At 24.0% G+C, this 16,368-nt stretch overlaps 1 protein-coding gene across 4 annotated transcripts; it reads left to right on the top strand.

Annotated features, from left to right (window-relative positions):
• The first annotated feature begins 6,924 nt into the window (after positions 1 to 6,924).
• On the top strand, positions 6,925 to 13,460 carry LOC114120993 (uncharacterized). Of its 4 annotated transcripts, none has more exons than XM_027983124.2 (7): positions 6,925 to 7,145; positions 8,461 to 8,549; positions 8,612 to 8,696; positions 10,577 to 10,683; positions 11,943 to 12,142; positions 12,216 to 12,345; positions 12,828 to 13,459. In XM_027983124.2, exons 2-7 carry the CDS (start codon positions 8,477 to 8,479, stop codon positions 12,905 to 12,907), a joined length of 675 nt encoding a protein of 224 aa, XP_027838925.1. In that variant the 5' UTR covers positions 6,925 to 7,145; positions 8,461 to 8,476; the 3' UTR covers positions 12,908 to 13,459. The 4 variants fall into 4 exon arrangements, with proteins under 4 accessions (XP_027838925.1, XP_027838924.1, XP_050063968.1 ...); XM_027983123.2 differs by having other exon boundaries at positions 8,458 to 8,549; positions 12,828 to 13,457; XM_050208011.1 differs by lacking the exon at positions 6,925 to 7,145 and adding an exon at positions 7,305 to 7,320 and having other exon boundaries at positions 8,458 to 8,549; positions 12,828 to 13,460.
• The last annotated feature ends 2,908 nt before the right edge of the window (positions 13,461 to 16,368 follow it).

Genomic DNA, 16,368 nt, shown 5'->3' with positions numbered 1-16,368 from the left:
AACGTATTATTATAAACATATACATTGGAAAGCAAAAATCGTTCTACACGTTTATATAAAAGGAAATATGGAAGTTTCGTGAACGCATTCATGGAAAATTTTCATTTAAACATACTCATCGGAAATGAATCCTGGCTTATTATCTTGAATATGTATAATATGCTTCTATATTATATAGTCATCAAAATGCAAACTACAATGGGCACTGGAACTAGTCGAAAATTTGTCCAATTATATAGCGCATTTCTAAATCCTATTGGTTTCAAGTATTCAGTAACTGGACCTACTAAATACCATTGTCGTTATAATCCATCCGCCGCTGTATGCCAAAATGTGTGTTTTATACCTTGTGCCTACGCGCATTTCAATTGCAGTCAGCTATGTATAGATGAATTATGCATGTAATGAACTAATGATAAATAATAACAAAAAAGTACGTATACTCATTACTCAACATACCTACTCGGATAGATTTGAATTTGAAGCGTAGGTAAAACTGGTATTAAAAGGTGTATCTACAGTATTAATACATACATTATGTTATTATTTACCTTCCGCGATGTAACTTTTGCGTCAATACACATCATACATTACAATTTACAATAATTTGCAGAAACTGTCTGGAAAAGATTACAATGTGCAAAGGTCAACAAGTTGCTTTTTTTATTGTATAGGAAACAAGTATAAGCAAGCATACTTGCAGTGGGTGATGTGGAGTGCGGACGCTTGAGGGGATTTGATGAATCATGTATATAAACGTTTTCCAACTATAAATATAAACTACTACGTGAGATCATTCGTGCTTATTAGCGGGAGGCCACGTAATTTTTTTTTTTATTAAACGTTGAAAAAGTTTCTTTTAGAACGGTGGGGAAAGTAATAGTTACATTACTTATAATTCTTATTACTTACTCAGTTACTCTTAAAAAAAATGAATCATTGATAACCCTTCAACAGAATCAAACAGGAAAATGGGATACTCATTTACTGGGTTATACTAACGTAGTCACGTCCATGTACATAATTGGTTAGGTTAGACTAGTTACCTTATTAAATAATAATTATAATATAGGTACTATTGTAAATTGTTTATCATTTAACCATATTATTCTTGATTTTAGTTGTTATAATGTTATAAATATTTATTATAGTTGAGTTATAAATTAATATAGAAGTAGATTAATATAATATACCAACTAATTCTATTACACGTGTAGTCAAGTATATTATATGAAAATTTATTTAGTTTCATTATAGCTATGTATTTAAAATTTAAAACTAAAAATAGTTTAGTAGATACTATAGTACCTGTCTTTAATAGTCTTTCATACCTATATATAACTGGCTATAACATTATAAATACATATTAAATTATAAGAACATAAAAATATAAAATATTGTATTTATATTTTCTGTACCTATAATAAGTTTATACATTTTTCTCAGTTCCATCAATAATATTTTTCCGGAACCTTGTCGTGTCTGTCAGGGCCTCTGACCTACAATATGATATGCAATCCACACAACACTTACTTTGTGCAGTAATATCGCGCCAAATACCTAAGCATATAAAAGTTTACGTAGTTTACGATCTACAACATACATACATTTTTATATACCTACCTTTTACATATCTGCAATAATTATTGCAGGTAATTTCATAACATATACATTATGCATATATAAAATAATAAAATATGTATAATTATAAGCAATATTGCAAACTACGTATATATAAGTATATGTATATTATTTGTTATACATAATACATGTGCTTATAGTAATATAGTGCCAAGCAGGTCTTGGTAATTTTTGCGATCACAGCGTAGGTAGTCTACACCTATCGGCTATATCACTATAGTGTATACCTATGCCCTATATATATGTATATATATAAATCAATGATATACCTCTATACGATTTGCTTTCCTTCGTATAATACCATTTATGAAGTTGATTATTATGGCACGCGTGTCGTTATATATATATATATATGTGTGTGTGTGTGTTGATGTGTATATATTAGAGCATATCTTAACGTTAGTTTCCATAGTACATAATGTGTTATCCCGATCTGTGATTCGTAAAATGTACAATTTTAAACGGGCAGTTCATTTGTAGACTTGTAATAAAACAAGAAGTTGAAATAGCAAAAAAGCAGACACATTATGTATATAATAGGCATTATTATAGGCAGTAGGTACCTACCTATTAATAGAAATTAATGGGTACCTAAATACCTGAATACCAGTAATAAGCTATCAGATATTTTATGCAAAAATATTTAAATTAACACGTATGGGTAATAACAAACGGGTTTTGAATCAACGATTTACCGTCTTACCGATCGAGTTAAATACTACAAATTAAGTAAAAATAGTTACGTTTACTATTATTTAGGGTATGTGCGTGTCTACTATCTATCCATATAAACTATAGGGTACAGAGAATACGCATATATTTATTATATACATTGACGTAATTATATACGATAGAACGGCCTTAAATTCAGGGATATGTGCTTTGAGTTTGAGTTATTTTATTTCCCAGTAAAATATATATATATACTATTATTATTATATACCTATCTGTAGATTTAAGACCATTTTAACGTCACCATGTAAACGTATAGTATTTACTAATTCGGTAATCGGTTTATAAATAAAAAGCAAAGTACAACAGGATAAGTTGAAAAACAATTGATGTTTTAATTTTCAAAATATAATATGATATATGATAAATATATGATAAATGATATCAAGTATATAATATTATAATATGTCTATACATATATAATATATAATATATATTTAAGTACATGTTTACGCAAACAATGTTATTACCCATTCATTATTTTATACTTTACATTCTGTATATAGTCTATACAATAGAATGAATATATTATAGTGTACATTTTTATAGACAAAAATATATTCAAAGCATTAAACAAGCTTTTTAAATACCTATGTAATGTGTTTGTGAAGAATATAAACATTTATCGATAGTCCATTTCAGAATAATGTTTGAGAATTTAAGATTAAAAAATCTGATTGGTGTTTAGTTAAGTCCTAACTCCTAGCATTCATAAAGGTTTATTAGTTATTACCTCAGGCCTTCGCCTACATGTATATGATGATCTGCAGCAATTTGAAATGTTAATATTTAACCACACAAATAAATAAATAATGTAATTTTTCAATATTTTAGATATATAGTATTAATAATCAATACAAAATATAATAATATCTAGTGACCAATGACTAGTTTATACAACTGTAGGTATAAATTCTATCAGCAGACTCGGGAGTCGTAAATTTGTTAATTAATTATTATAATAATTTATTATGATATAGTTCATATTATAATTACCTTTTCATTTTATTTCTAATACAAGTGAAGTATGAGAAACACAATATCTATGCGACTATGCCCATGCACTGTAGAACGGAATTCCAGTAATGGTTTACGTGCCTATTATATTTTGTGATAGGTAGAGCCGGTATTATAGATGTACTCATTTTTCATACGTCGAACAAGCTATCGATCGATTTCCGGCCGCGCATCTGTCACGAAACGTCTGTCGAAAATAATACCGTCCGTGGCCCGCCGACTGTTATAAAGTATATTATATAGTGTTATCCCGGCATTTTCTTTACTCTCATAAAATAACAGTTCAAATCTTTAAGACACAGAGGAAGGTTGAAAGTGTACTTTGTATAAAGAATATCGTATATTCTTGATGTGATTTAAGCTATCAGTGGTTATAGAATAAATTGGTGATAGTTTATAATAACATGTTAGGTTACTATACTTACTAGTTGATAGTTTATATTTATCATAATAAATACCGATTTCATTCATGCAATTTAATTTTATTGTTCATAACTCTATGATTACTAATAAATTTTATCATTATCGTTGTAATGATATACCATTTATCAACTACAGTGAAACTGTAATAAAAATTATTAACAACAGTCGTTATCGTTTATACAAAGGTTGGATATGGATATAAATACTGCAAAGTCAATCTTTAATCTTTTTTATAGATTAACTTGGTAATTTTAACAATGATTAACTATTTAACTCTTTAACTTAAGCATAAGAGGTCACCACATCGGGCACATTCGCTGTGTTACTGTCTCACAAACGTTCAACATAGATTTTTGTTCAGAAAAATTAATTTTGTGTTTTTTGCTTGAATATTAGAATGCATTTTTAAATTCAAAATTTTTTAATTTTTTAATGAGCTATGAGCATTTTATATAAATGACTAAAAAATAATAAAATTATTAAAATCAAAAAGAAGACACAGATATTATTCTGACTATTCTTACCTTTAAGTTGAATTATATGTAAATTTACTCTCATATAGACATATAGTGTTAAATTAACAACACAAAATTGGTTTTGCACTTTTACTGTACTAAATTATATGTTATACATACGTCAATAAGTCGTGACCAACATATTATAGCGAATGTGCCGTCGTTTTAACTAATTGTTTTTTTAATTGATTAATTACTTACATTATTACGTTATCTACTATTTCACAAAAGAATCGCTACCATTTAAAGCTATTAGCTTAACGTTACGAAACAAAAGGAAAACAAATTACTAAAGATAGCACCAATCTACATACAATATTAATTTTACAGAAAATTATTTTTGACGTTTTTCTTTATATAAATATTATTTACAGTATTTACACTAAATTGAATATGAATATGGTCGTTTTTAATTAATTTAATTAAATTCAGAGCTATATATTTATAATCTTACAGAGATTTTTATAATTTATATATTATATATTATTGTCATTTGTCAAAGTGCAGTGAAGAAAATACTTTTTAAAAATTAACTACTTAGTTCAAGTTCTGGTTAGTGGTTATCAAAATTAACTAATTCAAAATTTGAACTTCAAATTCATCAAATGTATCTAAAGGTAAAATATAACTAACATTTTTTTATATTAGTGTTATCTATATATACTGTTAAATTTTCAACTATTTTGTCTTTTGAGTTATTTATAGACAACTAAAATTTTCGATTTTTTGAGTATTTTTTTTTGGAAGTGTCGATAAAAAAATTTTAGGTACCAAAAAAAAAAAATGAAAATTTAATATAATAATTTCTTATACAAGTTGTTCTTATTGTAGATAGGCAGATTAATCAAAAAGATGTTTCGACAACTGCAATTACTATACGTCTATACATATAATATAATACCTAGTATAATACCACTACTATCAGATTGCTAATCCGATGACTAATTCCAAAAACAGAAATCCTATTTAATTATAATATATATATACCTATTCACCTAGGTACCGTCTCTTGCGATTGCACATTCGCACAAGAATATAATTTATCGTTGAACAACATTGTTTTATGTTCATATTGCAATATATATTATTTATTGTCACTGAATTGTTTTAAAATTTGTTGCGTATGTTATTGCTTTGCAGACCTTCAAAATGTACATAACTTACTACTTACAATATCTAGTCAATATGCTTATCAGAATTTATGTGAATATATAATACATAAATAGTAGGAATAAAAATTACGCGGTTGCTATACGGCATTCACTACTTATACTTGAGCATATCCAAAAATACCTGCAGCAGTAATCTCGCATGTGGATACCCTAAAGTCTAAGAGTACTTATTAGTTTAGGACAGTACCAGTAACCAATATTACTGTACGCGTGCAAATAATCGAAATCTCCGTAGTTTGTTCAGGTCTGACCGTCTTCGACGGTAAAGGGTGCATTTTAACGTCGGCCGCGACAGTGCAACACTCGTCGCGGCCCAAGGAGTATGGAGTTCAAGGTACCACTCCTATCAGGAGGGGTGACCCGAATTCTACAAAACTCCCGAAGCATGATCATAGATATTATATAATATACATGACACGATATATGACTAGTTGAGTGTATGACTAATATACCTAGGTATTTAAATCATCGACTTGAAGCAAAAACTCATAATAATTTGTGTATTTTTTTCGAAAATATTTGGAACTTCTCGTATCATCAAATTAGAGAATTAATGCTCAAAAGCTCATCATTGACTCAGTCATAATATTCACTTTTTAGTACCCTGCAGACAGTCTGGTAACCCAGTATAATTTTAAAAAGAAGTAAGTAGGTATAACATCTCCAATGTACGGTACGATAATTATTTTCATAATAATCCATTATCACGGGTTATACTTAAACACACTTATACCTATTATCCTCAGATAGTACAAAATTATAAAAAGTTAGGTACCTAATACCACTAATACCTAACTCAAATATATTACTCACTAGGATTTTAATTTTGAATAATTTACAGTAGGAAAGTGGGGGGGGGGTCTCAATAAAATTCACACTTCGATGAAATACATTTATAAAAATATTCCGACATCCGACTTCTAGGCTTCTAGCATGATTCAAAAAATTTGATTCGTGTATCTACTACCTACATTGGGAATTGGCTACAAATTACAATATTACAATATTTTAACAATAACAATCATAAACTTAAAACGATAGTAATGACGTTGTATTTCGCATTCCGTGCTATCGAATGATTTGCATTTCGGACTATCGATAGTATGTTATTAACATTACCATCGCCGACCTAACACGTAGTCGTCGGTTTATGATTATTTGAATTTTGAAAAATAACGTTTCTGTGGATACCGACTACCAGAATCAATTGAAAATATTATTCGATTTAATTATTTAATATTTATGAATTATCACGAATCAATTATTATTTGTTCGTCTTCGGATATCGATACTACGATTTAAGATCAGTCGGTTGACTCTAGGATCTTTGAGTTACAGCGATTTCGAATTTACGATATTATTATCAATAGCTATCGAATAAAGGCTATCGATAGCCGGTTTTCGATATCACGGGACACGAATGATAATATTCAGAAAACAAAATATGATTGTTGTGTTGTTGTTCTTGTGAAAAAAAACGTTAGTTCAATTTTTCGGTTAACTATTCGTTAATATGTTGTCGTCAATACTGTTTTCGTAGTTTCATACCGTTTTACGGCCAAATGGGAAACTTTTTGTTCAATCGGGCGGTCAGATTTATCGATCTCACTATTGCATCATAATTTAGTGTTAAACGCTATTCTAAGTGAGTATTCAATAATAATTGTTGAGCGGATTCTTATAGCTCATATTCAACTTAAATCTTTTAGTATCTATCAATATCTCCTAAAATCCATTTGTACTGTTTGCTGTTATATAATGTGGTTAATCGTATTGCTGTTTTCTTAGCGATGACATTATTATGCCACGCCGCGTTTAAGGTTAATTATTCCTTTCATTATCTTATAGTCTTTAACTTTCGTCATAAGTCTTAGTTTTCAGAATTTCAATTGATTTTCTTTTTTTGCTTAAATATAATTCACTTTTTGTAGACTTTTGAAGTACCTATTACAAATAACATTGTGTTGATTGTAAATTAAGTGAAGTTGATAAATGTATTATCTGTCGTACTCTAGGTACACATTCCTTATATTCTTATCTACATCTTCATAGTACGATTGTATTTTTGATACCAACACTTTTAATAAACTTATGTTTGTCTTTTATATTGTATAACAAGGAATGAAAATGTATATTTTGAATATTTTGATCATTGTCAACAAAGTAACACAGATTCAAATGTCTTATTCCAAGTGAATATTAATCATTTTACCGTTTGTTTTTGTTTATTGTAGGTATAATACATTCAATATTCTCACATCAATAAGTTACTGTATATTATATAAGTACCTATATCCATATTAATTATATTTACATCAGTAATATGGTACTTATTATACTGATTTTTGATGCCAAACCTTACATTTCATTTTATTATAATTATTATCTATCACTATAGAAGTATTTTCCATTTTTAATATGCAAGAATTTAAAGTTTATTTTTTTTTTTAAGTTACTGGCAAAGTATTAAATCAGAATATTTCTTACAAGTTACAACTAAATAATTGTTAATTATATGCAATTGAATACTTTGTTTGATATACTATGTCTATGATAAGTGATTACCAAGAACAAATTGAAAATAAATTGTATAACTTAACTTAGCACAAAAAATGCTAAGACAATTATATAACTTAAAATTGATAAAACCTAACTAACAATGTTTTATGAAAATTAATATTAATAGACATTATTTTAATTAGTGAAATTGTGCATTATAGATACTCAATGGTTGTAGGTTGTGTCAATTTCATTATTTGTTCAATAGGTACATTTAGTTGCATTAAGATCAGCTCAATTATCTCCATTAAGTTATATGTAATTATAATCACATTATACCTAATTTTTATATAATTAATCTAATATGTGTATTTGTATATAATTTATACAAACTCTAATTTAATTTGATTATAATATATTTACAAATTACTTTAATGTTGTTTTAATATATGTTATAGTAGGTAGCTTACGACAAAAATGGAATTAGATATCAACGAAATGCCTGATAATTCTCCTCTAAAAAAATATTCTAGTGAATTAGCTAGTCAAGGTATGTATATAATTTACTTATATTCTATAGAATTTTTTATTTAAAATAATATTTTTATCTAGATAAAATGATCATCAGAATTAAGAAACAAGAACCAGATGTAGATATTGAAGGTAAAGATTCGTCCACGGAGCATGATGAAGTTGTGTAAGTACTATCAATTTATTAAAAAATATAACATTTAATAAACTGGGTTTGGATTTTATAGCATTTAATAATTATTATAGAATATGGATAAAAAAATAGTTAGCTATAAATTTGTTTTTACATCAAAGATTCTGTGTATACAACTTTTGAGTATTAATATTTTTAAAATTTTAAATTATTGGTACTATTTTTTCTAACTTGTATTTAAAAACAGATTTATTTTATTTTTCATAAACCGAACGTAAATAAAGAAAATAACATCAAAAAAGTGTATTAGGCAACAAGCATCTTATCTCAACACTAAACAAGGATTTACTAATTGATAAACTTGCTATCTATTAAATTTAGAATTAGTAAATCCCTGTTTAGTGTTGAGATAAGGTTATTGTTTTTAATATGTTTAGTGATATCTTAACTCGTATTGTACCATGTAATAACTATAACTATGTATAACTTTCTTAAAAATATTTACTAAAAAAAAAATAATAATAAAATATGATTATATTAAATGAAAATATAAATATAATATAATAATTATTGTGCTAAGTTAAGTTAGAATAATACTGTCCTGCTAAACAAAAATACATTAACTCGAAAAAAATAAAATGAGTTAGCTATGGCATTTGATAGGTATTACAAAATTATACACATATTCTATAGAAAAATATCCCATAAATAACATTAAATAGGCTAAAAACACAATTATAGTTAATTGAAAAAATGCTGTAAGTAACCAAAAAAATTAGTAGTACTAAGTAAGAACGCCATATCTTACATTTACTTAATGTAAACGTCATAAATATATTTATAAATATTGCATAATTTCTTAATATTTTTATGTTCTATTCAAGTTATGGCATTATTGCTTAACAATTTTTTGAAGTGACTGTATTATAATAATTGTATATTAATAGTTTATAAATTGTAATCATTTAGAAAATGTATTATTTTGTTCCAATTGTAAATTATTTGTTAATGTATTCACAATCATTGTAGTGAATGTTATTTATATTTTAGGGACTATTAAATTTACTTACATCATTTTTCCTTAGTGTATAGAAGTATATATACGGTTTACATTGTTAAGTAATAACATAAAAGTAACTTTAATTCATATGATACAGCACTTTTGCTTAGCAAGGTAGAATAGTATTATAATACCTATTGTAATATAAATTTGATTATATAAATATTCAAATACTTGATCTGAAACAACTGTAGGGGTATATCACACAGCTTTGTACTAGAAATTTCAAATTGTTCACTGTACCAGATACGGTTTAAGTTAAACATATTTTGATTTAATTAAATGAATAATGATGAAAAATAATAATAAAAAAAAAAATATATTTAACTTGGTGAAAAGCTAAGGTATTGTTACTTGGTAATCATTAACGATAAAATGATCTTGACTACACTAACTTTTCAATCCAAATTAATAAAAATGTATAAATTAAATTAAAATGTGCAGTAAATAAAAATATATGATACTAAAAATAATAAACATTATATGCACAATGAAGATTATACAATTCTACAACTTAATAACAAAATAAAATTAAGATAGAACTGTTTTTATTTTTCAAATAATTTTGAATAGTATTACATAATATTATAGAGATCAATTTAATTGTAGATTAATTTATAGATTTGTAACAATATGAATTTAATATACCTAATAAGTCATAACTAAAAAGTAATAAATAATAATCAATATAAAAATACAATTTTCGTTTTTATATTTACTATATTTTTAAAGAATATTATTGTACACATTTCAAGATTTATTGGGTTGTATTATAGTTTAAATGCTATAAAGTTTAAACTCTCGTATATAATATATCAGAATACCTAAAGTAAAATAATTATTCATAACATAGGTCGTACACTTGTGAATTTGTTCAAAAAGTTGATGAAACTAAATCAGATTTGATTGACGAAATATGTGATGAACCAATTGAAACTATACGTCAAGATGAAAATTTTAGTAAGTTAATTTAAAATATTTGTTTTTTATTAATTTGATTTAGTGAAAATCAGAATAGTTAACTTTTAGACCCATATATTTTAGTGAAATGTTTTATATAATTACAAGATTAATATTATATGCATGCATACAAGATAATTCAAGTACCTAGATATCTGGTTTATTAGAGGACTTATTTATTTAATCTAATTTTTTTTAATCATTATAACAATATTATTAGTATCTATATATTACCAAAACTATAAAAATATTCACTATACATTTTAAAATAACACTTAATAGTTTATTTATAGTTTATTATTACGAGTACTCAATTGATTTATATTATTATGTGTTACTGTTGTTAATCTAGAATTATAGAAATAGAGTTGAATCAAAGAAATCTTTTTATAAAGAAATTATAACTTCATTATAACAATATTATTAGTATCTATATATTACCAAAACTATAAAAATATTCACTATACATTTTAAAATAACACTTAATAGTTTATTTATAGTTTATTATTACGAGTACTCAATTGATTTATATTATTATGTGTTACTGTTGTTAATCTAGAATTATAGAAATAGAGTTGAATCAAAGAAATCTTTTTATAAAGAAATTATAACTTAAAATTTTGGCTGATTTGTAAGCTTGGTACCCCAGTTGTATTGGAACAATAGTTTAATCCAGATTATTTGAATTATTTAGTGAGTCATCACTTTTATATTTTATATATCTGATTACAAATACTTAATTGTACAATATATTCAATTTGTAATAGTATATACTAATGAACTTTTTCATGATTTTTAATATTTTAAATTTCTTTAGTTTTCATTTCAACAGCCTGAAAATGTATTTTTTCTCCGTGTGATACCAATAATTTATAAAGCAATATTGATAGATTATTTGTATGGTATGTAAATATATTTGATTACCTCTGAATGTCTCTTATTGTGTAATCGATGCATTTCATTGATGTTTGAAATTTGTATGTGCAAGATTAATATTGATATTATTTAGCTTTTAAAATTAATATGCCAGAAAGACTAAAGAAATGTTTGCACTCGCTTTTATGCAAGTTTCTTATTTTTTTCTAACAATGTATTTGATTGTCTTGAACTGTTAGGACAGGTGAATTTCAAAGTACTTCTATTTAATTTTTAATTAAATCTCTTTTATTTTAATTACTTGTTCTATCAATAATATTTACATTTTATTAACAAACATTTTGGTCTTAAATTAATGTAAAATTATTTTATATTAATAATAGTATATCCAGCTATAACAAATTCTGATGATGAAGATACGAACGATGCAACATGGCAGCCACCATCTAATATTTTAACTCCTGGGGACCGCTTAACACGCAAACATATGAAATGTTTGTATCCAAAAGTTGAAAAACCTTTATCAAAGAAAAAGAAATGTAAAAATAACAAGAAAAATGTTGAAGTACCAATTAAACGTTTGGTATGTAATTTTAAAAATAATATCATTCATTGAATAATTAAATATTTATTATCTTTTGTTTTCTTTGAACTAGAAAAAAGGTCGACCAAAGACTAAACAAGTTTTAGAAAACATAGATGTTTCAAAGCCAGCTACTGAAGTAGACGTACCAACTGTTGGTGAATCAATAACAAAAAAAGATTGTGATTCATTAACTCCTAAAGGTAATGTAATGAATAATATTGTATGTCTTTATTTTGTAATATTAGTTTAAGATAAAGTAAATTTCTTAAAATGTAATACAACAGACAGCCTGATATTTAAAGGGAAAAGAGTGTTTTCATATAATATTAAAATATAGTTACAACTTATGGAGAAAATCTGTTATTCACTCATTCATCATGGAGTTAGAGTGTATAGTACTATAGTGTATGGTTTTAACATGTACTATATTTTTAGATTTAAATAGTTTTGGAGAGAAAAGGGTGTTATAATAGAATTAAACAAAGCCAAAATTGATTTAATAGGAGTGTTTTTTAGTTAAATTGTGCTAAGAAGTCCAAATTGACACTATAATTTTTATTTACGTGTTAAACGTTAAAAGTTATAGGTTCAAATTCCACATTACACCATTTTTTAAATTTGTATTTGCTTTTAATATTGTTGTAAACTATAATTTGTATAATTCACAATGTTTTTCTTTTAGTTGGTAGACCAAGAAAAGGTATGGCTACACCAAAACAACGCCTGGGACGTATTCTAAAAATACACAAAATGATAAAATAACAACTCAAGAAAAATCTGAATAGAAAGCATTTTCATATTTTTTTAAGTGCCAAATAGTTTATATTTTTAATAATCAGTAGTAAATTATTATGTTCCAATAAAGCATTTGTATATAGAAGTGTAAATTTAATAAAAACTACTTAAAAGTATTCTTACTTTTGCTGTCATTTTGTATACATTGAATCTTGTTATTCAAATATATATTTTACTCCACTTAATATCCAAATTAAATAATTAAATATTTTTGTGGATTTGTTCTTTAATCAATATTCCGCTGTATAAAAATTTAAATACTTAAATATTGATGACTTTTTATATAAGTCAATATTTACTTACGAGTTAATTTCATTATATAATAAATAAATTCCACAATTATTTTTTGACTAAATTTGCTTGTTGTAAATGTTAGAGACTAAAAATAACATACTCTGTATTTTATTAGGTTTTTTGATATTACATGTAAGAATTAAAAATAAATTAGTAGTATTTTTTTTAATTAGATAATTATAGCTCTTTTATGTTATATAATAAAAAGCCTACAAATTATTATAATAAAAGACATTTTGAGCTATAACTCTAATTAAGTAGTCATTGCATTTTCTTTGTAATATTATTATGCTCACTGCTATAATTTAAAATTTATTTTATTGTGTTTACTATTCAATAAATTAAGTCATAATTATTTGAATGTATAAAATATTTTTAAATAAATGCAATTTCAAATAAAACTAATACTAAGTAATAATAAACTATGAAGAATTTTTGTATTTATATAATAGAAATAGTAATAAAGTTACAATTTGTAAAAATTATGATTTTATTTAAAACTTACATTTATATTTTTATTATAATTATATCCATTTTAGAATTGAATCCTATTTTTGTAATTTGTATTTTACTTACACGTATATTTTATTTGTTTTCATATTTAGATAAGTACAAAGTTTTTTATGAAAAGTTTATTAATATTATTAATATTATGTATCTTAAAGACTTTGATTTTAATGTTGTATCATGTTTAAATACATATGATTCTTATCTAAAAAAAAATATAATATATATAATTTACAATAATAATACAGTTTTATAATTTAAAAATATATATATTATACATTTTACTATCGTTAACTGTATATACTATCAAAATTCTTCTGTGTATCATTTGTACCTAATCATGAATTTGAACATCATTTTATCTGAAATTACAAAATAACCATATGTGTTTATACTCTAAAAATGTCACCAATTAACCAAATATATCCATAATAATATGATGTATATAATATGAACCACAATTATCATTAGATACTATAACCGTTAGGTTCATTATTAAATGTAGATTGACCATAATATAACTCATTGAATAAAAGGATGATATAAAATAAAATCTGGTTAATTTAAATATGTCCGTAAACATACCTATTTCATTCTAATTTACAAATAAAAAATATAAGTTTTCATTTCACACAGTTGAAACTTTAACCATTAGTTTCATAATTAAATTTAAAGTAACCATAATATAACTTGTTGAATAAAATGATGATATAATATTAAAAAAAAAAAATTAAAATCTTCTATTTAATTTTTTATACATCTGTAAACACACCATATTTATTCAAAATAACCTAACAAAAATATAAGTATTCAATATACAAATTTTAAACTATAACCATTAGATTCATTATTAAATGTAGAGCAACCATAGTATAACTTATAGAAACAAAATGTGTTTATGAAATATTAAAAGAAATTGAATATTTTTAGTAGTCAACAATATGTTTTTACTGTGTAAACACACCATTTCCTTTTTTATTTTGTTACTAAACATAATGAATTTTCATTACATAAATATTAAACTATAATCATTAGATTCATGATTAAATGTAGAGTATCTATAATATAACTTATTAAATAAAATTATGATAAGAAATTTAAAAAAAATTATAAAATCTTATTTTTTATTTAAATATGTGTGTAAACAAACCTATTTCATTCTAATTTACAAATAAAAAATAAAAGTTTTTATTTCACATAGCTGAAACTTTAACCATTATAATCATTTATAAATGTAGAGTAACCATAATATAACTCATTGAATAAAAGGATGAAATCAAATAAAAAAAATAATAAAATTATGTTTTTAATTTTTATATATGTGTAAACACACCAATTTTATTCAAAATAACCTAACAAAAATATAAGTATTCAATATACAAATTTTAAACTATAACCATAAGATTCATAATTAAATATAGAGTATCTATAATATAGGTAACTTATTGAATAAAATTATAATAAGAAATTAGAAAAAATAAAATGAAATCTTATATTTTATTTATATATGTGTAAACATACCTATTTCATTCTAATTTACAAATAAAAAGTACAAGTTTTTATTTCACACAGTTGAAAATACAACTATTAGATTCATTATTAAATGTAGAGAGACCATAATATAACTTGTTGAATAAAATGATGATATAATATTAAAAAAATATAAAATTATGTTTTTAATTTTTATATATGTGCAAACACACCAATTTTATCCTAAATAACCTAACAAAAATATAAATATTCAATATACAAATTTTAAACTATAACCATAAGATTCATGATTAAATGTAGAATATCTATAATATAACTTATTGAATAAAATTATGATAAGAAATTAGAAAAAATAAAATGAAATTTTATTTTTTATTTAAATATTTATGTAAACATACCAATTTCATTCTAATTTACAAATAAAAAATATAAGTTTTCATTTCACACAGTTGAAAATACAACCATTAAATTCATTATTAAATGTAGAGAAACCATAATTTTTAATTTTAAAATGAATTTTCAATTCAAGTTATTTATTAATTGATTTATAAAATAAAATAATATTTTTAAATTATTGAAACAAAATAAGTAATTAAAATCATTATTCTTTATATTATTCAACTATTGTATTAATATTTAATATATAAAAAAAAATTGTGCTTATATATTTTAAGATTTTTGATTACAGTATCAATTATTATTTTATTAGGAACCTTCTATTAAATTGCCGAGCCTTAGCTATGAAAATTATAAATTTTATTCGATTTTAACTACAAAATAATTTTCAATTTGTAGAAAATTCGACAAATTTAAACTTTAAATACTTACTTATAAAAAAGTTGTTGTCATATATCTTGAACTTTTTTAATGGCTAAAATATAACACAACAAAATTTCTGTATTAAATGTTTTTGATCAAACGAAATTTTTTTAACAATATTTATTTTATAGAAATAAAATTTAAAAAAAAATTAAAATAAAAATCGACCGTCAAATATTTATTAAAAGATCAAAAAGAATACAAATACTTTGATATATTTTTCATTTGTATGTATATTGAAAACCACAATTAAGTGACAAAAAAAGGGAATTTGTATGCAAAACCAGTTTAAAAAAAAAATCTTTTTTTTATAATGT

Source organism: Aphis gossypii, chromosome X (assembly GCF_020184175.1).
Source record: "Aphis gossypii isolate Hap1 chromosome X, ASM2018417v2, whole genome shotgun sequence".
Taxonomy (NCBI): domain Eukaryota; kingdom Metazoa; phylum Arthropoda; class Insecta; order Hemiptera; family Aphididae; genus Aphis; species Aphis gossypii.
The sequence above is the reverse complement of the archived record's forward strand: the minus strand, read 5'-3'. Positions and strand labels throughout refer to the sequence as shown.